Genomic DNA, 21,296 nt, shown 5'->3' with positions numbered 1-21,296 from the left:
GCTCCACATGTTGAAAGAACCTGCATGCATCCTAAAGCGGAGAGGTTCTGCACAATGTCTTGGGCACGGCAGCCTGTTGGCAGGCAGGATGTAGCACGAGTTTCCACAGGATCCTGACGCTCATTGGAGAAGATTAGTAGCATTTGTGAGTCAGAGAAAGGAATAGTGCTGAGTACAACCAGTGTCTCCAGCCTGACTTTTTTGTGGTTTAATGTCTTGCAGCATTTAACACACCATGACAATTCATCTTTGGGGTTGATCTCACTGTGAACAGCAAGAATTTTGGTTTGTTTGAGCTACTATGCATAAGTGGCCAAAGATGAGATGAAACACAAGCATGGAACAAGGGAGAAACTAAGGGGAAAAAACAGTTTCTCTCCTCCAGTGAAAACATGAAAGTCAGCGCAGCACAGATGGAAGAGATTAATCTCAATGTGGCTGTTACGATACTGTGTTACTTCATCTGCCTGAGGTCCAACTTAGCTTACAAGGCACTGGGAACAGTGGTGGGCCAGATCAAACTTTACTGTTAGCTGAACTAGGATAAAGAAGCGCCTTGCAAAGAGAGAAGAAAGTGAGGAATTCTCTTCGCCAAGGTTTAAATAACTTCAGATAATGCGAGGCGGCAGTTAAAACATCAGGAAATTGCAGGCTAATCAAGATTCTGAACCACGCCAAATAAAGTTAATGACAGGAAATGGGCCTGACTAACTTCCGCTGCAATAGTCCCTCGTCAATCTCCATTCTCCTCAGACAACATATAAATAATCTCCAGTTGCTGGAGAACATCTGACTGATCCTCACATTGATTTCAATACCTAATGGTAATGGCCAGTACTGCCTGGGGGAAAAATGGTTAATGGTCCCCTACTGCCCTCTAGTGAAACCTTAGATTCTGATAGCAAATGTAATTCTTGCAGATGCTTTCCTGTTAAATAAATTCAGTCAACATGCACAGAGTATAACCAAGGTCATTTAATTTGAAATCCACAAAGTTGTCAAACCATAGGATATAGAAGGCCTACAGGAATACATTTATGTCGTGTTGAAATAAATGGTGTCGTGATTTTTAACTTTGCACTCTCACAAGTTTGTCTTTCAGCATATTTACAGAGCCAACATGTTCATTTCAATTACTTCTGAGGCCTTTCCAAAAAATATATTTTCACCAATATTACATACAGCTTCTGAACATACCTCAGCCAAATAATATCCAGGTCAACATCCAAACATATTCATGCATAAGAAAGTGATGGAAGAAGAAGAAAAAAAAAAAAGCTCAAAGAATCGTCTGGTAGGAAATAACAGAAAAGAATGGACCATTTGATTGTGCTTAAATTAAAGGAATGGTTCCACATTTTGTGAAATGCACTTATTCACTTTCTTGCTCAGAGTTAGAAGAGAAGCTTGATACCCCTCTCGGAGCTGTCTTTTCAATATGAAACTACAGCTAACAACTGATTAGCTTAGCATAAAGACTGGACTCAGGGAAACGGCTAAACTCGACTGTTCACAGCACCTCTAAAGGTCAATAATTAGCACGATATCTTGTTTGTTCTATAAAATACAACATCTAAAATGTAAAAAAGACTGGTTTAATATGTGCCAGATCATTTCTTCTTTGGGCAGACTTCTAAAACCTTTCGACAGAGCCAGGCCAGCTGCCCCCTCCTGCTTTTAGTCTTTGGGTTGAGCAACACCTCCTGGTTCCAGCTTATGAACAAACAAAAATTACAGCAGTATCAACCCTTTCTAATACTCAGCAACAAAGTGATTAAGTGCAATCCCCAAAATGTCAACCAACTCCAACTGGCTAATGTGCCTATATTTACTTTACAGTGAAGAGGAAATTGAACTTTCACTTCAATTTCAGCAGCAACTGTACAGCATCATTGTATAATCCTTCATATATTGCTTGATTTAGTTGGTCCGTTGCAATTTTAGTAGCCTAACTGCCAGATTCAGTGTCTCTGTATATGTGGAAAATGTTATCCAGGTCTCTACAGTTTGGCTTACAGCCTGACTCAGTTCATGTTAGAGTGGCTTTTCAGGTGCCTCCTCAGGTGGTTCAGACAGGTGTAGGTCTTGGGACAGATTTGGCAGTGGTACGGTCTCACCCCTGAGTGGTTTAGCGTATGCTGCTTCAGCACACTTCCATCTGAGAAGGCTTTCCCGCACTGAGAGCACACGTACGGCCGCTCTCCTGTATGCACACGCATGTGAACAGTTACCTTGTGTGCCATTGTAAAGCCTTTGCCGCACACTGTGCACTTGAACGGCCTCTCTCCTGTGTGGGTGAGCCTGTGTGTGCGCATCGCACCCATCTGGGAGAAAGCCTTGCCGCAGTCTGGGCAAACGTGCGGCTTCTCGCCGGTGTGAACTCTGGTGTGACTCCTCAGTCCTCCTGCTGTGGAGAAACACTGTGAACAGTGAGTACACTGATATGGCCGCTCTCCTGTGTGAGTGCGCATGTGCTGCTTCAAGTCGTAGCGGTTCCTGAAGCCGCGGCCACACACGAGGCAGCTCTCTGGTCGGTCGTCGTTATGGCGAAGCTCATGGTTCGCCAGGCATTTTTCTGACAGGAAACACTTGCCACATTCCTGACACTGATAAGGTTTCTCGTGGTCGACTCTCTGATGGTACTTCAGCTCGCTGATGCCAGGGAAGGTCTCATCGCAATATCTGCACCTGAAGCGATGGTTGGGGCTGTAGGGGAGCTGGTGTTCACTCATCTGATGGTTCCTCAGCAGGTGGGCCATCTTGAAGGTCTTTCCACAATGAGAACACTCGTATTTTGTCAGTAGCTGCACACACTGATGTCTGACCCGCTCGTGTAGGGACCTGAAATTACACCCACACTTGGTGCAAATGTGGGCGGCATTCTTACATTTTCTCTTCCTGTGGCCGGACAGGTGAGCTTCTGTGCGGAAGGCTTTACCACACTGAGAGCATTTGTAAGGCTTCACTGCAGTGTGGAACCTCTGGTGTTCAAGAAATTCAAAACGATACTTAAAGCTCCTTCCACACAGTGGACAGTTATGTGTGACTCGTCCTCGTGGGTAGATGGTCTTGACAGAAGTTTTCCTCGAGGACATAGATGTGGAAGAAATCCGATGAGCTGAGCCACTCTTCCTATGTTTACCTCCACTCATTAATTTGGCCGTCTCCATTTCACCGACCTCTTCATGCCGCTGTTGATGCTTGACCAGACACTTGGAGGAGATAAAGCTCTTTCCACATTGCTTACACTGATAAGGCTTATCATGATCTACCTGCTGATGATACTTCAGGTCACCAATTCCTGAAAAACCCACCCCACAATGACTGCACTTGAACAGGCGGCTCTGGGCGTGAGTCAACAGGTGTTCCTTTAAGCTGCTAGACTTTTGAAAGCTCTTTCCGCAGTGCCCGCAATCGTAGTTACGGCCACGTTTTGGGCAGTGGTGTCTGAATTTCTCCAGCGAGGTTGGAAAACTGTTCCCACATTTAATGCACAGGTATGCAGCATTTTTGCATTTCCTTAGCCTGTGACCGGCCAACAGAGTGGCAGTTCTGAAAGCTCTCCCACACTCAGAGCAGTTGTATGGCTGCAGCCCAGTGTGGACTCTCTGGTGTTCAATGAGGACTGAGTGATGCTTGAAGCATTTGTCACAATCGGGGCATTTATGCATCCCTGACTGCTGCCTCCTGCGAGGAGATGATGAGATATCAGTTCTTTTTGGAGACTCTGGAAAGTCAGCGGATGTTGAAGGGTTCGTAGACAGTTCTTCATCGAACATGACAATCTGAGGAACGTCATTATTTTCATCATCACAAGCACTCGGGTGGGAAGCGATGGCCACTTCCAGCGATGGAGGGAGACACAGAGAGGGAATGAGAAGATCATCCGACTGAAACGGAGCTGCAGGGAAAATACAAGGACAAAATTTTTAATGCAACAGTCTCTCTCCTCTTAACCAATACACTTCATGTTGATGAGTTCATAGTAAATGTAAACGGTGTACATACCGACGCTACTCTTAGCTAATTTCCCGTGGCACTGTTTGCTTTGGAGAAGAAATTTAAGATCATCTCCGTTTGAGACACACTGCATGTATTCCTCTAGGACAGAAGGGGCAGCACTGATCCAGGATGCAGTCTATACAAGAGCAGCACAAAAATTAGACATTTTAAAAAACAAATTGATAGTGGTTATATTAATTTACTTTATTTTCTAATCCTTCAGAAATACTCTTTGCACCTGTTTAAAATCTGGTATTGGCAGCAGCTCTTCCAGCCTGGTGAAGAATTCACAAACCAGAGTCTCCAGTGCTGTGTCAAAGTCAGGGCCATACTCGACTGGAAATACGTTCTGTCAGGTGGGAGAAAAAAAAAACAAGAAACAACCAGACACCTTTAGCACATGGCATTATCCTCATATAGTTAATTTTCTTCATCAAAATTTCGATTAGGAAATGGATTTGGAACATTTTTGCCAGATCATATTATTTACGGTTCCATATAAATGAAATGTAACATTTATTTTACCTTGAGGAAGTGCTCTCTGCCATCAGTGTCTTCAATGAGGCCCTGCACCAGCTTCATAAAATTTGCCTCTGGTGCTTCAATTACAGGATCGTTTGTCTAGGTTCAAAAACATTACGACACAGCAGTCAGATGATTTTTGGGAAATTAAATATGAAGCAAACATGAATCAGCCAATTAGGACTGCAACAAACGATTATTTTAATTATTGATTTATCCTGCTAATTATTATTAAATGTTTTGTCAACAAATGTCAGAAAATAGTGAAATGAGAATGAACACACTCACCTCCTCAATGCAAGAAGATCGGATTCGGTTCAGGTGGGTCTCGACGGCCTTCAGATCCTCTGGATGTTCTGAACGCAACAGTTCAAGAGTTGTCTAGGAGAAATTCAATTCATGATTTGAATGTTTTCATGATACCATTTTCTCAGGTCTATATATAGTTATATTTATATATGGTGGATCTACACATTTAAAAAAACTTACCCTTGCTCTCAGGCCCAGTGAGAGAAGTCTCCCCTCTCTTTTACTCATCAGTTCAGGAACTGCATCTGTTACCATGGACACAAACTCCTCCAGTTTCCCATAGTGCTTTATGTTACGCTGGCGGACAACTTCCCACATCACTGCTGACATCAGCCGAAGTGGTGGGACCAGGAGAGCCAGCGAGGACAGGGGGACGCTGAATTCTACAAAGTGAAATTAGATTGGGACAAACACACTTAAATACAAAATGGGAATCGTGTGTAATGTAACATCTGTTACACATGCTCACAGTTCACGTTTTATGTCAAACATGTTGACAACAGTGAGGAGGAAGTTGAGATGAAATTGGATTTATGCCCTCTGGAAAGTCATTCATGCAAGATCTTTATCAGCATAATTTATTTTTAGGAAGAGGTGAAATACACTCCAGTGCTAACTGGACATTAGAAAAGCCTTACATTTTCAATAACTTACAGCATCTCACTTTATAACCAGGACAGTCACTGAAGTCAGCATGGACGGTTGACTTTCCTCCAGTATCTATCCATCCCTGTGATGCACTAGTTAACCTACAGTTTGAAATACAGCCCTGTAGGGTGCCACAATCTAAAGCACCGGGCGGGCTAGTGTACATATCTTAGGTCTAGCTCCGAAAGCTCATTACATGTAAATAGCTGTAAAATAAAATGGGATTGTCCTGAAATGCTAAAACACAATCAGTGTTTTTACACGGCGCCAAATGTCAAAGAAGATAACGCTGTAGTGAGTAGCCATGTACTAACTAATGGACAGTTTACGTCCGCAAACAGCTAACCTGTAAGCTAACGTTAGTCACTTTATAATGAACCAGGGTCTTATTCAAACCCAACAGTGTTTATAAAACCTCTTCAACTGCAGAAAAACATTTTTAAACACGAGGTATCGTTTCTGTTCATGCACAAGGCGAAGCGTTAGCCGTTAGCCGAAAGGCCGCTGGTGTAGCCTGGTAAAAACCGGCTTATTATTTGGGAAAACAATTCTTGTTCCAGGGATTAGTCGAGGCCTGTTGAGCCTCGGATAATCCTTCGCTTTAGCTATTCGAGGAGACGCACAAGAAGCGAAAAATACAGTTTTGCCGAGCCTCGCGAGCTAATACATACCCATGTCGTTCATTGTGGGATTCTTTAATAACGATAGACAGAAAAATCATTACTGTGGCATATCTTTCATACTTTCGGTTAGCGTGCTAGCTAACCGTATACGGGGCCGCAGGCGCCAACTTCTTCCTGAAACACGCTGTTCATTCTGGGGAGCGTTGGCCCAGTCGTTGTCAGCTTCGAACAGCGAGGTTCGTTTTGCTTTACGGGGCAGCCCGGATAAGGCGATTCCCATCCACTCGTCTCTCACAATGAGCTGCACCGCCTCTCCGGTACAATCAAATGACTAAATCTTAAATCAACGTTTTAAACTTGATAAACTGTATTTTCTGATATCACTCGTATTTCTAATGTCTCCACAGCGTTCAGATACTTCTAAGAGAAAAGCTTTTGAATACATATTTGCTATATTCTGCGACATGTTGAGCGGCAGTATGTCCTGTAACCTTTTATTAACTCATTCATTTAGTTTTTTATATGACTATTTTAAGTTATATTTTTGTTTTTAACCTTGTGCATGCTGCTCTATATTCATCCTGGCACCTGACAGGGATGCATAAAACATCTATCCATCCTTCCAGCCATCCAAAAATAACTAAGTAATTATTATAATTTCTACTTTGAATAAAATCTAGGAAAAAAACATCAGGATTACAAGAGCTTTATTCATTTGTTGTCAGTTGCGTAATGTTTCATGTTGGCTTCAAGTACAAGTCCTGCTGGTGTCGGGAACAAACAAATAGGCTGCTTCCATGCCCCAGTTGGGATTTATCATGTGCTTGTTGTTTTCTTAGAAACCCTTTTAACATGTTTTATGACTCCAGAGAACAAAAGTAATACACTTACATGACAGTCCCAAAAGCTGAACTCTGAATTTTAGAGGATAAAATCAGAACAGAAGTGTCAACGCAGGATGAGGAATCAAACAGTAAAACATCAGTAAAACCAAACATGTTTTCAAAATAGTCCTCACAAGAGAGGATTAGTAAGAAATCTGTTAAACATTACATGAAACCAAAACTACAATCATATGGTAGTCAATGGATTTAGACAGACTGGCTTTGAACTATACTGTGAGTTTTCATGTGTCTCTTGAGGTGATTGTGACATGTGTAAGTCTTTGCACACAGCTGACAAGCAAAGGGTCGAACCCCTGTATGGTTCATGGTATGTTTCTTCAGTTCGCTGCTACGGGAAAAACCCTTCCCACATTCAGAGCAGATATAAGGTCGCTCCCCGGTGTGAACGCGCATGTGAAGTGTCAATTTGCTCGCCATGGTGAATCCTCTCTCACATATAGTGCACTTGTATGGCCTTTCCCCTGTGTGGGTACGTCTGTGTATCTGCAGCTCTCCAGCTGAAACAAAACCCTTGCCACAGTCTGAGCACAGATAGGGTTTCTCTCCGGTGTGGATCCTTATGTGTATGTTCAGGTTTCCTGACACCGAGAAACGTTTCCCACAGTATGTGCACTGAAATGGCCTCTCGCCTGTGTGACTGCGCATGTGAAGCTTCAGATCGTGTTTGTTCTTGAAAGCTTTGCCACAACGCACACAAATCTGTGATTTTGGTTGCCTGTGACGCAGCTCATGGGATGTCAAACTGGCAGCAGAGCTGAAAAACTTCCCGCACTGCATGCACTGATTGGACAGCTCAAGAGGATGGATCTTCTGGTGGGATCTCAGCTCGCTCATGCTAGGGTACACTTCCCCACACTGTCTGCACTTTAAGATACGATTCTGGGTGTGAGTCATCTCATGCTTACCCAGCACGTGCATATTCTTAAAGCTTTTTCCGCACTGAGAGCACTCAAATTTCTGGACGTTTCGAACACACCTGTGTCTAAGTCTGTCCTGCATAGATTGGAAGCTATTCCCACATTTGATACAAATATAGGCTGCTTTTATGCACTGTGTGCGCCTGTGAGTTGACATGTCAGAGCTCCTCCTGAAGGCCTTTCCACACTGAGAGCACTTGTAAGGGTTTTCTCCAGTGTGCAGTCTCTGATGCTCCAGGAGTTCATAGCGGTAAATGAAGCACTTTCCACACTGAGTGCATTTGTGTGCAACTCTCTGCCGTGGAGGACCATTTATCGAGCTGGACAACACAGGATTCTGAGTACATGTTGAGGGGGCTCGGCAGGTGGCTGAAGCTTGGTCATCCTCCACAATGTGAACATCAGGGATGCTGTTACTGCGATTCTCCCCTCCTGTTTGTTCTGTGTTGCTGCTGTCCAGAATGTTTGTTTCCTCCTCAGATGGCCATTGTGCATCCTGTATCTCTATGTCTTCTGCCTTGTGAGGAAAAATCTCCTCGGGTTCTACTTGGTTTTCAAATGTTTGTGCATTAGATTCTACATCTTTGGCGTTGGTCCCTTGCAGTGAAGGAGGGATGGATAATGACGAGAAGAGGCGCTGCTCTGAGGGAGAATGCACTGTTGGGAAAGAGAAATTTAAAAAAAAAATAGAATTACTTTACATTCTGTCCATTTAAAATGTGTTACTTTGGAAAGTGGTTGTGATATCTCTGCTCTGGGGCTGAACAATGTCAATCACAAATTTTTAAATTGTTTATTTTGTCAGACCAACTGTCCAGTACCCAAACATATCCATTTATATTACAATGAAATATATATATATATATATATATATATATATATATATATATATATATATATATATATATATATACAGTATATATACAGTTTGTATGTGTATATATATATATATATATATATATATATATATATATATATATATATATATATATATATATATATATGTGTGTGTGTGTGTGTGTGTGTGTGTGTGTGTGTGTATATATGTATAGTAAAAAAATCAGTCATCATTTACTCTGGCCTACATGTATTTCTGGAGCTTTACAGCAAAACAAGTGTTGAAGCATTCTCCAAAACAACTGAAGTACATTGGGACTTTTTTTAAACAAACAAAAAACTTTACCAAAAGAAAACAGAGACCAAAAAAAATGGCTCCATACATCTCATCTGCCGTATTTGAACCCAAATGGATTTGGTAACGTTACTTGGGTAACGCTGGACAAGTCCCCATTTACTTCAGTTGTTCAGGAGAATGCCAACACTGTTATGCTGTGATGCATCAGAAATGTTTTGTTGACTACGAAACTTCACCTGACTTTCCATCCATATGGGGGTGAGCAGTTAATGACAGAATTTTCATTTTTGGGGAACTTCCCCTTTAACAGGCTATAACCAGATAGGCTGAAGAGACTATCAAGGCTATCAAGGCTACAACCATGATAAACCACTCAACGATTAAATGATTCATCGGTTATTTGACTGATTGTTTCAGCATTAATATACTCATTTAACCTGGCTGGTATCCCAAGCAGACAGACTTACCACTGGTATCCACCCTGGCTATTTTACCACAGTGGGCTTTTCTTCTGAGCAGTACTTTGAGTTCATCTGCTTCTGATTCACACTTCATGTATTCTTCTAGCACAGACGGTGCATCACTGATCCACACTGCAGTCTTTATCAAGCAAACAAAACTTTTATTTAGATGGACTTGAATCAGTAATTCTATCTATGGAAATTAAGAGTGAACTGGAAATTTTATGGTGTAGGTTGTTTCTGTTCACCTGCTTAAAGTCTGGTATAACCAGAAATTCTTCCAGTCGGGTGAAGAACTCACAAATTACGGTCTCCAGAGCTGTATCAAAGTCAGGCCCATACTCCACTGGAAACACATTCTGTGAAATGTGAAGTGGAAAGTTTCAACCCCAAGCATGGGTGTAAGACCTCATGTTACTGCATCATTCGACAATCAAACAAACTGGGCCTTTTCATGTCAAAACTGACAATGGAGGAAAAAGCAGACACACCTCGAGGAAGTGCTCTCTCTCTTTTGGGTCCTCCAGGAGTCTTTCCACGAACTGGACAAAGTTGGCTTCAAGAGCTTCATTTCCTGAATGAACCTGTCAAATGAAATATACACATTTGAAATAAGCAGAACAATTCATAAACAGACAACATTTATTTATCCATGATCGGAAAAGTCACACACCTGTTTTGAGCTAAATGGCAGGAAGTTGTTCAAGTATGTTTTAACTCCTCTGAGATCCTCTGACTGGTCAGAGCTTAACATCTGCAACATCATCTGGAAAAGTCATTAAGCAAGAGTCACTGACAAGTGAGAAAACTCAAGAATCCCAACCACAGTGAAGAACTGCAAACAATAAAATCCAACTGCCAGCTCGTCCCTTTTCATATTACTTTCTCCCTTTTGAGTACTATCTACAAATATGACACTACATGCTCCATCATCTTTGCTTTCATTTTTGCAACATTTGATGCATTTTCAAGGCAAATACATAATGAATAATACCTTACATGGACAAAGCAAAAGTATTGATTGCATTGACTTTTTTCTTCAGACAAAACCAAAATCTATAAATATATATTTTCTTGCACATACTGTGAAATTAAGGCTAAAAAACAAAAACATTATTCACTGTGGAGATTGTGAAAACAGCAATCCCATAATAAGACAAATATCAGCAATACAAAGTAATTTTGACATGATACAAAAACTACTTTTTAAAACTAATACTTGCTGATAATGAAACAGTTTGCTGCTACATAAAGGCTTACCTTTGCTCTTAAACCCAAGGTGAGCAGTCTCGTCTGACTGTCTGTAAAGATGTTGGGGATGGCTTCAGTGACCAAGGACACAAACTCCTCCACTTTCCCATAATGCTCTGTGTTCCTCAGACAAACCACCTTCCACATCACAGCTGACATCACCCGCAGAGGAGGAACCAGGAGCCTCAGTGAGGACAGGGGCAGGGGACCCTCTGCAGGGGGGAAGGAGGTGACCAGAAACATAAAGCCTATGTACCATATAGTACAGTCTCCACATCACTGGCAGAAAGTTGCACTTTTTACTTAGTTGTGTCATAAAAAGCACAGCAGAGAAGAGCAAGAGACTTTATCTACAGTGTGATTTTTACTTGGTTCATAAAATTTAAAGAAGAGAAGAAGCTCAACTATTAAGCGAACACAAAGTGACGTTTAGGTTTATTAATTTCCTTCTTGTTGTTTCTTTGTCCACTTATTTTGAGAGGTACCGTTTCACAGTTTGTTGTGCGTTAGCCCACTATTATGTATCTTTATTAGTTATAATATTCTGGGCTGGACTGAGGCTGGAGACACACAACAACAGTTTCTCAACGAAGTGAGAAACTCCACGCTTCTGTTCGTTATGTGGTCAAAATAAGACAAATATAGCATAAGCTCCCAGGAATTTAAATTATCTGTTTTACAACTCAAAGAAGCTAAGAAGTTTTTGTTAGCAGTCAAGCTAACAACATCAAAACAAACCGACAAGAGCAAAGCAAACTACAAAACGTTACCCATTTTACTCCCCCGAAGAGCTATAACAGTTGAATGGGCACGGATGAAGGTTTCTTAATAAAAGTATTGATCCTTCTGCACTGTCTACTGTGAAAAATGAGCTTTAATCCAACTCCTCGCTTCGTGCTTGTCGCTGTCAAATACAGCTGAACACAACTTCCTGACTCTTCTTCTTCGTTTGGTGTATTTTCGTCAACATCCGGTAGCTGTAGCGCCACCCAACGTCTGCTACAGAGCAGTTCACGCAAAGCAAACAAACACACCTGTCATATTTTAAGATGCACAATTTCCATGTCATGTCGTAATTTTAATATTTTCTATCAACAAATCTTACTCAAAGTAAAACAATTTGCTCAGCATGAAAGTAAAATAAAAAATAAAATAAAACTAGCATCATTTGAAGGCATAATGTGGGACTAACGTGGCACTATGTATACAATGTTAAATCTCTCTTTCCCAGCCTCTCTATGAATTTCTGAACTATACTTGTGCAGAAACGATAGTTCACTACAGCCTATCTGTTATCTGCGAGATTGATGTAAAACCCGGAAATTGCATACAGAATACAATCAGCAGCAAATATGCATAAATATCTGTATGATACTCTTTAAAAATATTTATTTTTAGTAAATATGGAGTGCATCGATATGTCTATATTACTTTATTCATATCAGCTTGTGCAGGCCTCCGAAATCTCTATGACATGTTCTCCAGTTATCCTCTCTGTTGTCCCTTACAGCCTTTTGTCTGTCTCCACATTCACACACCAGTCAGAATGTCACCTGGAGCCAGAGTAGGTGCCAACAAACTAAATCTAGACAGCCTTCAGACTGACCTGTACATGCATGAATCCCCTCATGGTGGCAGTGAAGGCTTTTTCTAAACAGGGAGGGCACTGTAAATTTTCATCAGAAAAAGAGGAACTATGGGAAAAGTAATTAGATAGTGCCTCATCAGACCATCTGGGCTGTGTTAGCCACCGTGACTCTAGCTAAATCCCTGCAGTGCATGGTTACTGACAGAAGGGCCCTCTTGTACCTAAAAAGGCTATTTCCTCCACTATTCTCTCTTTCCTTTTTTCTTTTTTTTTTGGATTTGCAGCCCTTTTAGTGAGGCCAACCTAGATTTTTACTTTGTCACCACCAACAGCCAACCAGCAGCACTGGGATAATCATTCGAAACCATAGCTAATAGATAGGCTACATGTATCTGAATCAAATTTTAGTAAAAGCTTGTTATCTTTCTGTAGTGGCCCAATCACTGGATAGCAAGTTTGAATTTATTGCACTTCCATCACGAGACACATAACATTTTGTACAACAGAGGGGAAACTGGTGAGATAACAAAGTATTTTTTTTCATCACATTTTTGTATGGCTCTTAAAGTTCTGAGGACTTATTTTTTGGCCAAGAAAGATACTACAGTTAAAATACATATTAATAGGAATTGACTGTTTTGGTGTAATATCAAAATATTTTTTTACTGGGGTGTGGTAGCACTGTGATATGCCCTTTTGACCTTTCATAACATAGTGAAAACATGGTAAACATGGTAAAGAGAAGTAGTTTTGTTGCAGCTTTATCACATTAAGTACCATAACAGAAACCTCTATGGAAGCCCATTCCTGACAGGAAAAGTAAAGTAAATATATGAATAAATAAATAAATTGATTCATTCATTAATTAAAAAATAATAATCTTATAAATTATAAACATAAGCAAAAAAGATTTGACTCACTGATTTGGTAAAGATTTGGACTTATAGCTGTTGTAAGTGATATATTTTTGTAATTAAAATAAGTATTAAATAGCTCTGTATTCCAACAGTAATCACTGTATCACTTATAGTTTGTTTGGTCAGTAACCCATGTCTCTCCTCCTCCTGCTCATGCAGTAAAAGAGGAAAGACATTTTCTGGTATCCCTGCACACTTTATCCAATCAGGACAGAGAACTCCATAAAGAGGCGGTCCTGTCTGCTCGTCAACGTGCAGAGAGCAGGATCCTCCTGTTTGCTGCTATGTCTGAAGATTAGCACTGCGCGTTCATGTGGTGATGTAGGGAGGAGGGAAGGTAACTGCAAAACGGACAGGAAGTTAGCTAAAACAACAACGACGCTTACAGCATCTTTAAAGCAACTAAAATCATTTTTTTATAATAATGGATTCACAGAGCAAAACCTTTGCACAACTGTGGATTAACAGGTGCTTATGGTCGAAAACATCAGAACAAAAAAGTCCTGCACAATGTCCTCTTCACTTTAATAACGTTTCAGTACACAGACCTTCAGTTGTTATTACATTTCCCTGATTGCAAGTGAAGAGGACAGTGTATGGTCCTGAAAATTACAATAGATCAAATGTTGCTTGAGGTGATGAACGCACAGATCATTTTTACCCGACACCTCAGTTCCCTTCAACTCTACAGAACTTTATTGTATCATTCAGCAAAAAATAATAATTAACATATACATGGCTGTGTAGATGTTTTCATTTGTGAAGTGCAAATGCTCTTTAAATATGTAGGTTCTCTAATTATTAATAATATTTCAAAATATGTACATGGCAGACTTGTGAACTACTGAACATAGTGGAGCATTTAACAGCAAAAGAGACAGACATTTCCTTCAGGAGTTAGTGGAGACCCAAAAAAAAGACCGAAAAGGAAAATTAATATTGGACTGACTTTTTCCAAGTGGCCAAAAACTACTACACATGAACGCTGATATTGCTCTTTATCTGCTGAAAGTGAATGAGTAACTGTTTGCCAAGTTTGACCTTTTTATCTTTAAAAAAAATGCAGTTTTGAAAAAAAGAGATAATAACATTTGTGTCATGTCTCCTCTCCTTAAATCACTTTTTTTTTTTAGTTTACCACATTTTTTAGGTCTTTTAGTTTCCTTTCTTGGCAGGAATGGGCTTCCATAAAAACCACAACCACAAATATCACAATGCAAACAATAATAATAACTGAGTGGTTCGTTCATGTTTCACTCTCTCAACAGACAGATTTAAATACACATAGACTATCATGTTGAAATATTAATTACATTCCCCCTGACCCCTTTGACCGATGACGACTAGACGATGATGTGACTCATAACCTTCATTTAACTAAATGTCATCTGAATAAATGGCACACACACAACATGCAATTCATCAAATGTCTTTTGTGTAAGAGTTTAGCATGTCCACATTATATGTAGACATTTTGTAATGCATTACGTTGACATTGCCGTGTTTTACTGTGTGCCGGTGCATTTTGTAATTAGACATAGTGCCTTTTTAATCTTTTTAAAAATGTTAACTCTCTCTGATGAAGCTTTAATCTCCGCCACATGTCCAAACGCTTAAAAATCAGATCAATTACCAAGTCACATTCAGTCAAGTCACATTTTTCTGGCACTTCACGCACAAGCCAAAATTAAATTCAAAGTAAGCATCTGTCTATTATGAGGATGAATGGCAATAGTGTGTGTGCGTGTGTTTGCGTGTGTTTGTGGTTGTTGTGTTAATGCATGAATGTCCACATGTGTACTGTATGTATGTATGTGTGTGAAAGAGAGAGAGAGAGAGAGAGAGAGAGAGAGAGAGAGAGAGAGAGCGTGCATTTGTGTGTCTGTGAGTGTGTAATTAAAACAAGTGATTTTTTTTTTTTGCACACAGATTATCCCTCTATCCCAGCTGGTCAGAGTTGGATTTGACCACCCCGACAAGAGAGAGGAAATCTCTTTGGGGCTAAATCCAAATTGGCACCCTTGATGATTTTTTTCCAAACTGAAAATGTGGCAGTGCTCAACTATTAACTTGAATTGGTTGCTGAAATCTAAACGTATCTAAACCTTTTTTGTGATACAACTCATTGTCTTGAAGAAGGAAGAGTTGTGTGCTAGAGATGGAAAAGACGCACAGATGCCAAAAATTCCAGTTTCTTTGGTTTGATTATTTTTTATGGCTCTGCGCTATTAATCATTGACTTTTTCCATGACCACACTAGACTTTGATTGTTAATCATGCAGCAGCATTAACCTTGAATATTTTTTTTTTTCTGTGCATGATCCTCTACTCCCCAGCATTTTTCACTGAGATGAAATCATTAATCAGAACACACCATTTCGGCGACATTGTTGAGGGGTTTTATGTGATTGTACTGCATTTGTGGAGGCATTATAAACAAATTCAAGCTTTAAAGGGCAATACACTCACAGGGACAGACAGCCGTAGAGATGCAGAGGTTTGCACATCTGTCCCATTTTTTTTTGATACACATGGACTCAGAGAGAGATTTAACAGCGCATTGCCTTGTAATGAGGTCAAATCAGCTAACTGGTTCCTCATGTGAAAATGGAGAGACACTGCTCAGTTTTGAATTTTAGTTCTGTTTTTCAGGACAGCAACGCGTATTCAAAACCATATCTATTAATGTTAAAAATAAGTAAATGTATTGACAAAAAAAAACATGTGTCATTCATCTATTTACACTGTACTGAGAGTTGCAAAACTCACAAATATGGAAGAGTTTTATTCCCATTTAATAAAACAATCCATGAAATGATCAACCTAAATGCAATACAGACAATCAGGTTCTCAAGGAAAGTCTTTTATATAAAAATGAACACTGTATATTTCTATAATTTGATCATATCTTGTTATGGCCAACATGAGAGTCACTGAAATGGTCTTTCAATATAAATACATTACAAAAAATAGGTAAAAATTGGCTTTACATACATCACACAGCCTCAAAGTTCTTTACACAGTTAAATACAAAATGAGCTTTCAGTGCATTCATGCTCTCCCAATCCACATCCATCAGATCAAATTTAATGGTCTCAAGAGATTGTGTGCGGACAATAGTCAAAATCAGGCACATAATTCAGGGATTATCAGTACACACAGCCCTTCTTTGTAATCGTTACATCGATACAAGTTAAACTCGCAATGTGCTATGTTTGACAAAATAATTAGAATGTGTAGTTTTCACATAAGAAACATTACAGTATATCTTTCCATATTAGTAAAAGACAAATCTCTATAAACACATGTAATATAAAGCAACTTCATTCAATCAATGTGCGTATGAAGGAAACATTTTATTGAGCGCGCCTCATACATTAAAAAACTCCAAACATTAGAAACAATTTCTTCACAATAGTGGTTTACAATTAGTTATTTGTTTTTTACAAATAGTAAAATGTTAAAATTTCAATTCTAAGAATTAACGTTGGCTTTGGTTGAAAGCATTTAAATAGCTTCATAGCGGCCCTCATGTCATCATTAGTTGGCAATATAGCCAGCTAGCTACAGAATAGTTGCTGGCTGATAACATTTGGTAGAAACTGTTTGCTGGTCAATATTCTTCTACCTTTAATTGGCCTGTTTGCTGGTTTATGAGCTGCAAGGCTACAATTTGTTGCTGAACAAAACAGTCACACAGATGTAAAAGTGCTTCAAAACCTCTGAGGACTTGTAGAGTGGAATTTGTTTCTATATTAAAATATTTGGAAATTTCTACAAATCAATTTGTGTTTGTAGAAAATGTGAAAATCGAACATGCATATATTTCTTTGATAAATATTTTTTGTTACAAACACAGATAAGTATTTACAACTACTTGAATCTGTTCTCAATTACAATTCTCAATTACATGCTGTTTAATGTAATAAATGTTGCTAATTTTTAGCTGAATTTGTTTTTTATTAGCTACCTCTTAAGCTTTTTTTCGCTAACGAAGATAATTATTTTCGAGGCCTCTTGTATAACTTTATTTTGTTTTGCAGGCTATCATGTATGTATTGTGTCCCCTTCTGTTGTCTTCGTCAATAGACTGCATTCACATGGCGGCCATTCTCTTCTAACGTCACGTTCAAGGTGGGAAGCTCGAACGCTGGGATAATGTTGCACTGCTGCCTTCCAGGTTGCAAGTAGTATAAATGTAGAGAATCTGACAAACATTATAATTTCACCCCCTTCTGGTTAATCAGCAACAGAAAAGATGATGGACATTGGGTCATATTTCAGGGTAAAACAACGTTCATGTTCAATCACTTCCTAGCTATTGTTTAGCTAATACATTCAGTGCATTTCACTTCCAGGCTAAAATAAATATGTTAAAGATGTGCGTTGATATTTAAAAAAAAAAAAATTATGCTTTCCCTTTTGTATGGTGTGACTCCATCAAACAATAATGTTAGCTAGGAAGTGGGTGAATGCTAATGTTAACTGTTGTCTGACGAAGGCTAATGGGTTATCAAAAAATATGTTTTATCTTGAAATTTGGCCTGATATCCCTCCAGATTTTCACTATCCATTGTCTTTTCAGTCTGAAAGCACAGCAGTACGAGCCTGATGTCAGAGGAAAATGGCCGCCGAGTGAATCTGATCTATTTGGTGAACCAGGCTGTATTTGTCCCTTTAGCATTTCTCTCATCTTCGGCCTTTAGGTGACCTTGAGGTGGCCTCACTACGGATTTTTTGTATGAATTTCACTGTACAAGTACAAGGAGTTTTTGCAACCAAAACATATTAAACTATGTCAACTGTAACAAAGAATATTCAGTGAACTTAGCTAATTAGTTGCGAGTGTTCACTGTACAGTTGTATAATGTCTGAACACCATCCCTGACAGCAGGTTTTCTTCAGGTGAAATGCATAAGAAATTTTGTTTTTTTTAAAATGAACTGAAATTATCAACAGAATGTGACATTATGCCAAAGACATCTAGTATTGTGTTAGAGATATTTAGTGAAGTTAGCTTGTTAACCAACTAGCCTCTGCCTGTCATTCCACTCCAAGCTCCCAGTCAGGACTGCTAGCTGCACGGCTTACTAAAGTAACACTACAGTACTACAGTAACAGCAACAGTCAGCAGCAGTCAGCAGTTATTCTGGTTATGTACCACTCCCTATTTGTTTGGAGTGACAATTGACAGGTGGCCAATTCGTATATTGCACCTTTAATGAGAATTTTAAATAATAATTTAACATTCACAAAGGTTTCCTGTGGTAAAGCTGTTCATGTTAAATAAACTGCAGATCTTGTGGTGTTTTGAGTGAATATAGGTAACACGTGTAAACCTACTTGTTGTTCATGTGTGATATAGGTATATCAGTACATAACAACATCTTCTATCTGCCAAGTGTCCATTTTTAAGATGGTGTGAGGACAAGTTTAAGTTTTTCCTCCTCTCATGGAGGCTGTGACTGTGTATCAAAACTTACTTCTGGTTTCTTCAATTTAAACAGAGGCTGCGATCTACATAAAAATATAGCATATTTCCTCGGCATCTGCTAATATATATGTAAAAAAAAAAGTTCATCTCTTTGACCATGAGTTATTTTGATCTATATTCTCTGCTGTAAACAAAACAGACAAAAACCACACAAACACTCTCCACACGGTCGAGTCTCAAAGAAAGGTTTCCTCGTAGTTTTCACCAGGCTCCCCGAGTTCAGAGTCTCTGGATATAGATCTGACGACCCCAGTGAGGTCACTGACTGCCCTGGTCACACTTTCATAAGATGGTGGTGAGGACAATCGAATGTCCTCTGTTGTCTCTTCAACCTCCAACCCCACAGGTCCAAAGTGCTGTATCATGGAGGCTATCAGGCCCTCTGTTTCTGGAGCGCTCTCCACATCCACTACAGTCTCGTAGTTTATCTGTCTGTAGAGGTAGGATGCCTGCTTCATCTGCCGGCGCACCAAATGCCTCCTGTAACACCTCTGGATGATGATCGCCGACACCTCCTCCAGTTTGCGGCGCAGTGTGGAAGTGATGGGCTCGTGGGAAACCTTGGAGGGGTTGGTCAGCATGAACTTCTCCTCCATTTGCTGCTTGAGTGCATCCATCTCACCCGACTCTCCCAGGACACGCTTTGTGAAGGCAAACAGGATGTCCAGACAGTGGATCCTATCCCCGCTGACCATGGGAAGGTCCATGGAGATCAGCTTGACCATGTTGGGCTTGGCTATGCGCAGCGGCTCCGACAAAGTATCAGCGAATATCGACAGCATGGAAAACTCAATGAACTGTGTGGCCTCAGAATCAAACTTCTCCCAAACCTCATAGAACATTTCAAAGTCATCCTCGCTCAGCGGCTCTGTACTCTCCTCTGTGGCAACGCTGAAGTTCTCCAGAATGATAGCTATATACATATTTACCACAATGAGGAAAGAGATGATTATGTAACTGACAAAGAAAGCTATGCCCACTGAGGGGCTGCCACAGTTTCCACGGGTGTTAGTGCCAGTATTGACAAAGTTAACGTCACACTCGTCGGGGGAGCTGGACATGATGGGACTCAGGAGGTTGTCCCAACCTGCCGAGGTGCTGATCTGAAAAAGGCAGATCATGCTATTCCCAAAGGTCTCAAAGTTAAACATGTCGTCAACCCCGTCTTGTTTTTTCACGTAGGCAAAGTTCGCCATACCGAAGATAGCATAGATGAACATGACGAGGAAAAGCAGGAGGCCAATGTTGAACAGAGCTGGCATGGACATCATTAAGGCAAACAGTAAAGTCCTTATTCCTTTGGCTGCACGTATAAGTCGAAGAACACGTCCTATCCTCGCCAGTCTGATGACTCGAAACAGGGTTGGAGATACAAAGTACTTCTCAATGATGTCTGCAAGAACGATTCCTGAAAAGACAGAGAAAGACGAGGTGAGGATGGGTTATCTCACTGCACAATAATGATGATGATATTAACAATCAAATGACCACATGTGTAACATGACAGGGATAGAAGTGAAAAACAAAAAAAAACACTTTTACTCGACTCTGCAGTTACCCGCAGCTCTGTTAATAATAGCCATTTTATACGTTAATAAGAGCTTGTTCTCACTCCCGACGCATTAAGTACGACCCTGGGCAGTGGTCCCTAGCATGATGCTGTAGGTTCCCCTCCAGCATCATTTCTCGAGGCGCCCCTTTAGTGTAGTACTAGAGCGGGAAGAGCGAGACAAGTCCAAGTTGGGGTGTGGTCAGGGTGACTCGGGTTGGAGTCCTCTGTGACCAAGTGTCAAAGTTGAAGTGTTTATGTTTTGTTACTCTGTAAGTGAGCTAACTCACGTAAATACCGTAACGTTAGTTACAAAAATGACATGACCAAACACACCTAGGAAATGTAGTTATTGAAACCGAGCATGATCTTTTCCTTAAACCAACCAAGCAGTTTTGGTGCCTAAACCTAACCAAACCGCAACTTTTTTACAACATTAATAAAACTTCAAAAGTCATAACATGCTATAATATGTAAACTGTGTCAGCAAGCTTTATTTTGAAAGCCAAAGCAAACATTACATATTTAATTTTGCTTTCTTGACTGTGGAGCCCTGCATGTGCCATAGTGGAGCTGGAGGGGTAAGTATGTAAATATGTATTCGTCATACCCTTGGGCCCCCATGGATCAGTGCTCACTTCTGTTTTACAATCTCCTTATATCTGTACTCTAAAATCAAAATCTATATACATTCTTTTCTTTCATTCATATTTTTTGCTAATTATCTTGTGTGGCCTGTCTTTCCTGCTACAAGGGGTCTAATGACAGAGGATATTGTTTACTGTACAGATTATAAAGCCCACTGAGGCAATGTGTTTGTGATTTTGGGTTATTGGAGTTGGTAGTGAGAATATGTTGGATATCCAGTATATACACATGAATACATCTGCCAGGTTGTCCATGAGAAAGTAGAAACAAAACAAAAAAAATCCCCTTTCCAGCCATATTTTAAAAAAGATATTCTGCAAACAAACA

The 21,296-nt window shown here is 40.0% G+C and overlaps 3 protein-coding genes across 3 annotated transcripts in view; all 3 read right to left on the bottom strand.

Annotated features, from left to right (window-relative positions):
- Positions 1 to 960: 960 nt before the first annotated feature.
- On the bottom strand, positions 961 to 6,296 carry LOC141016195 (uncharacterized). The gene is made up of 7 exons (XM_073490428.1): positions 6,153 to 6,296; positions 5,014 to 5,216; positions 4,813 to 4,905; positions 4,528 to 4,623; positions 4,241 to 4,351; positions 4,009 to 4,138; positions 961 to 3,901 (listed from the first exon to the last, which is right to left on the bottom strand). The coding sequence occupies exons 1-7, from the start codon at positions 6,163 to 6,165 to the stop codon at positions 2,025 to 2,027; spliced, it is 2,523 nt and encodes an 840-aa protein (XP_073346529.1). The 5' UTR covers positions 6,166 to 6,296; the 3' UTR covers positions 961 to 2,024.
- A 498-nt stretch (positions 6,297 to 6,794) lies between these two features.
- On the bottom strand, positions 6,795 to 11,692 carry LOC141016208 (uncharacterized). The gene is made up of 7 exons (XM_073490444.1): positions 11,544 to 11,692; positions 10,783 to 10,985; positions 10,196 to 10,288; positions 10,014 to 10,106; positions 9,771 to 9,881; positions 9,529 to 9,661; positions 6,795 to 8,583 (listed from the first exon to the last, which is right to left on the bottom strand). Exons 1-7 carry the CDS (start codon positions 11,545 to 11,547, stop codon positions 7,196 to 7,198), a joined length of 2,025 nt encoding a protein of 674 aa, XP_073346545.1. The 5' UTR covers positions 11,548 to 11,692; the 3' UTR covers positions 6,795 to 7,195.
- Positions 11,693 to 18,948: 7,256 nt separating this feature from the next.
- LOC141016360 (sodium channel protein type 2 subunit alpha-like) overlaps positions 18,949 to 21,296 on the bottom strand; it is a 38,201-nt gene continuing 35,853 nt past the window's right edge. Inside the window, exon 26 of the mRNA XM_073490666.1 lies at positions 18,949 to 20,180. Within this exon, the coding sequence (XP_073346767.1) occupies positions 18,949 to 20,180 (1,232 nt within the window). The remainder of the gene's footprint in view (positions 20,181 to 21,296) is intronic.

The sequence above is a fragment of the Pagrus major genome, chromosome 21, assembly GCF_040436345.1.
Source record: "Pagrus major chromosome 21, Pma_NU_1.0".
NCBI classification, from domain to species: domain Eukaryota; kingdom Metazoa; phylum Chordata; class Actinopteri; order Spariformes; family Sparidae; genus Pagrus; species Pagrus major.
This window is presented reverse-complemented; position numbering and strand designations above follow the sequence as displayed.

What these genes read in the sequence shown, in the direction of transcription:
- LOC141016195 (XM_073490428.1), bottom strand. An exon ending in CAATACCAGATTTTAAACAG is followed by an intron (nt 4,139 to 4,240) that starts GTGCAAAGAGTA and finishes GCTCTTGTATAG; the next exon opens with ACTGCATCCTGGATCAGTGC. An exon ending in ATTAGCTAAGAGTAGCGTCG is followed by an intron (nt 3,902 to 4,008) that starts GTATGTACACCG and finishes TTTTCCCTGCAG; the next exon opens with CTCCGTTTCAGTCGGATGAT.
- LOC141016208 (XM_073490444.1), bottom strand. An exon ending in TGCCATTTAGCTCAAAACAG is followed by an intron (nt 10,107 to 10,195) that starts GTGTGTGACTTT and finishes TTCATTTGACAG; the next exon opens with GTTCATTCAGGAAATGAAGC. An exon ending in TTATACCAGACTTTAAGCAG is followed by an intron (nt 9,662 to 9,770) that starts GTGAACAGAAAC and finishes TGCTTGATAAAG; the next exon opens with ACTGCAGTGTGGATCAGTGA.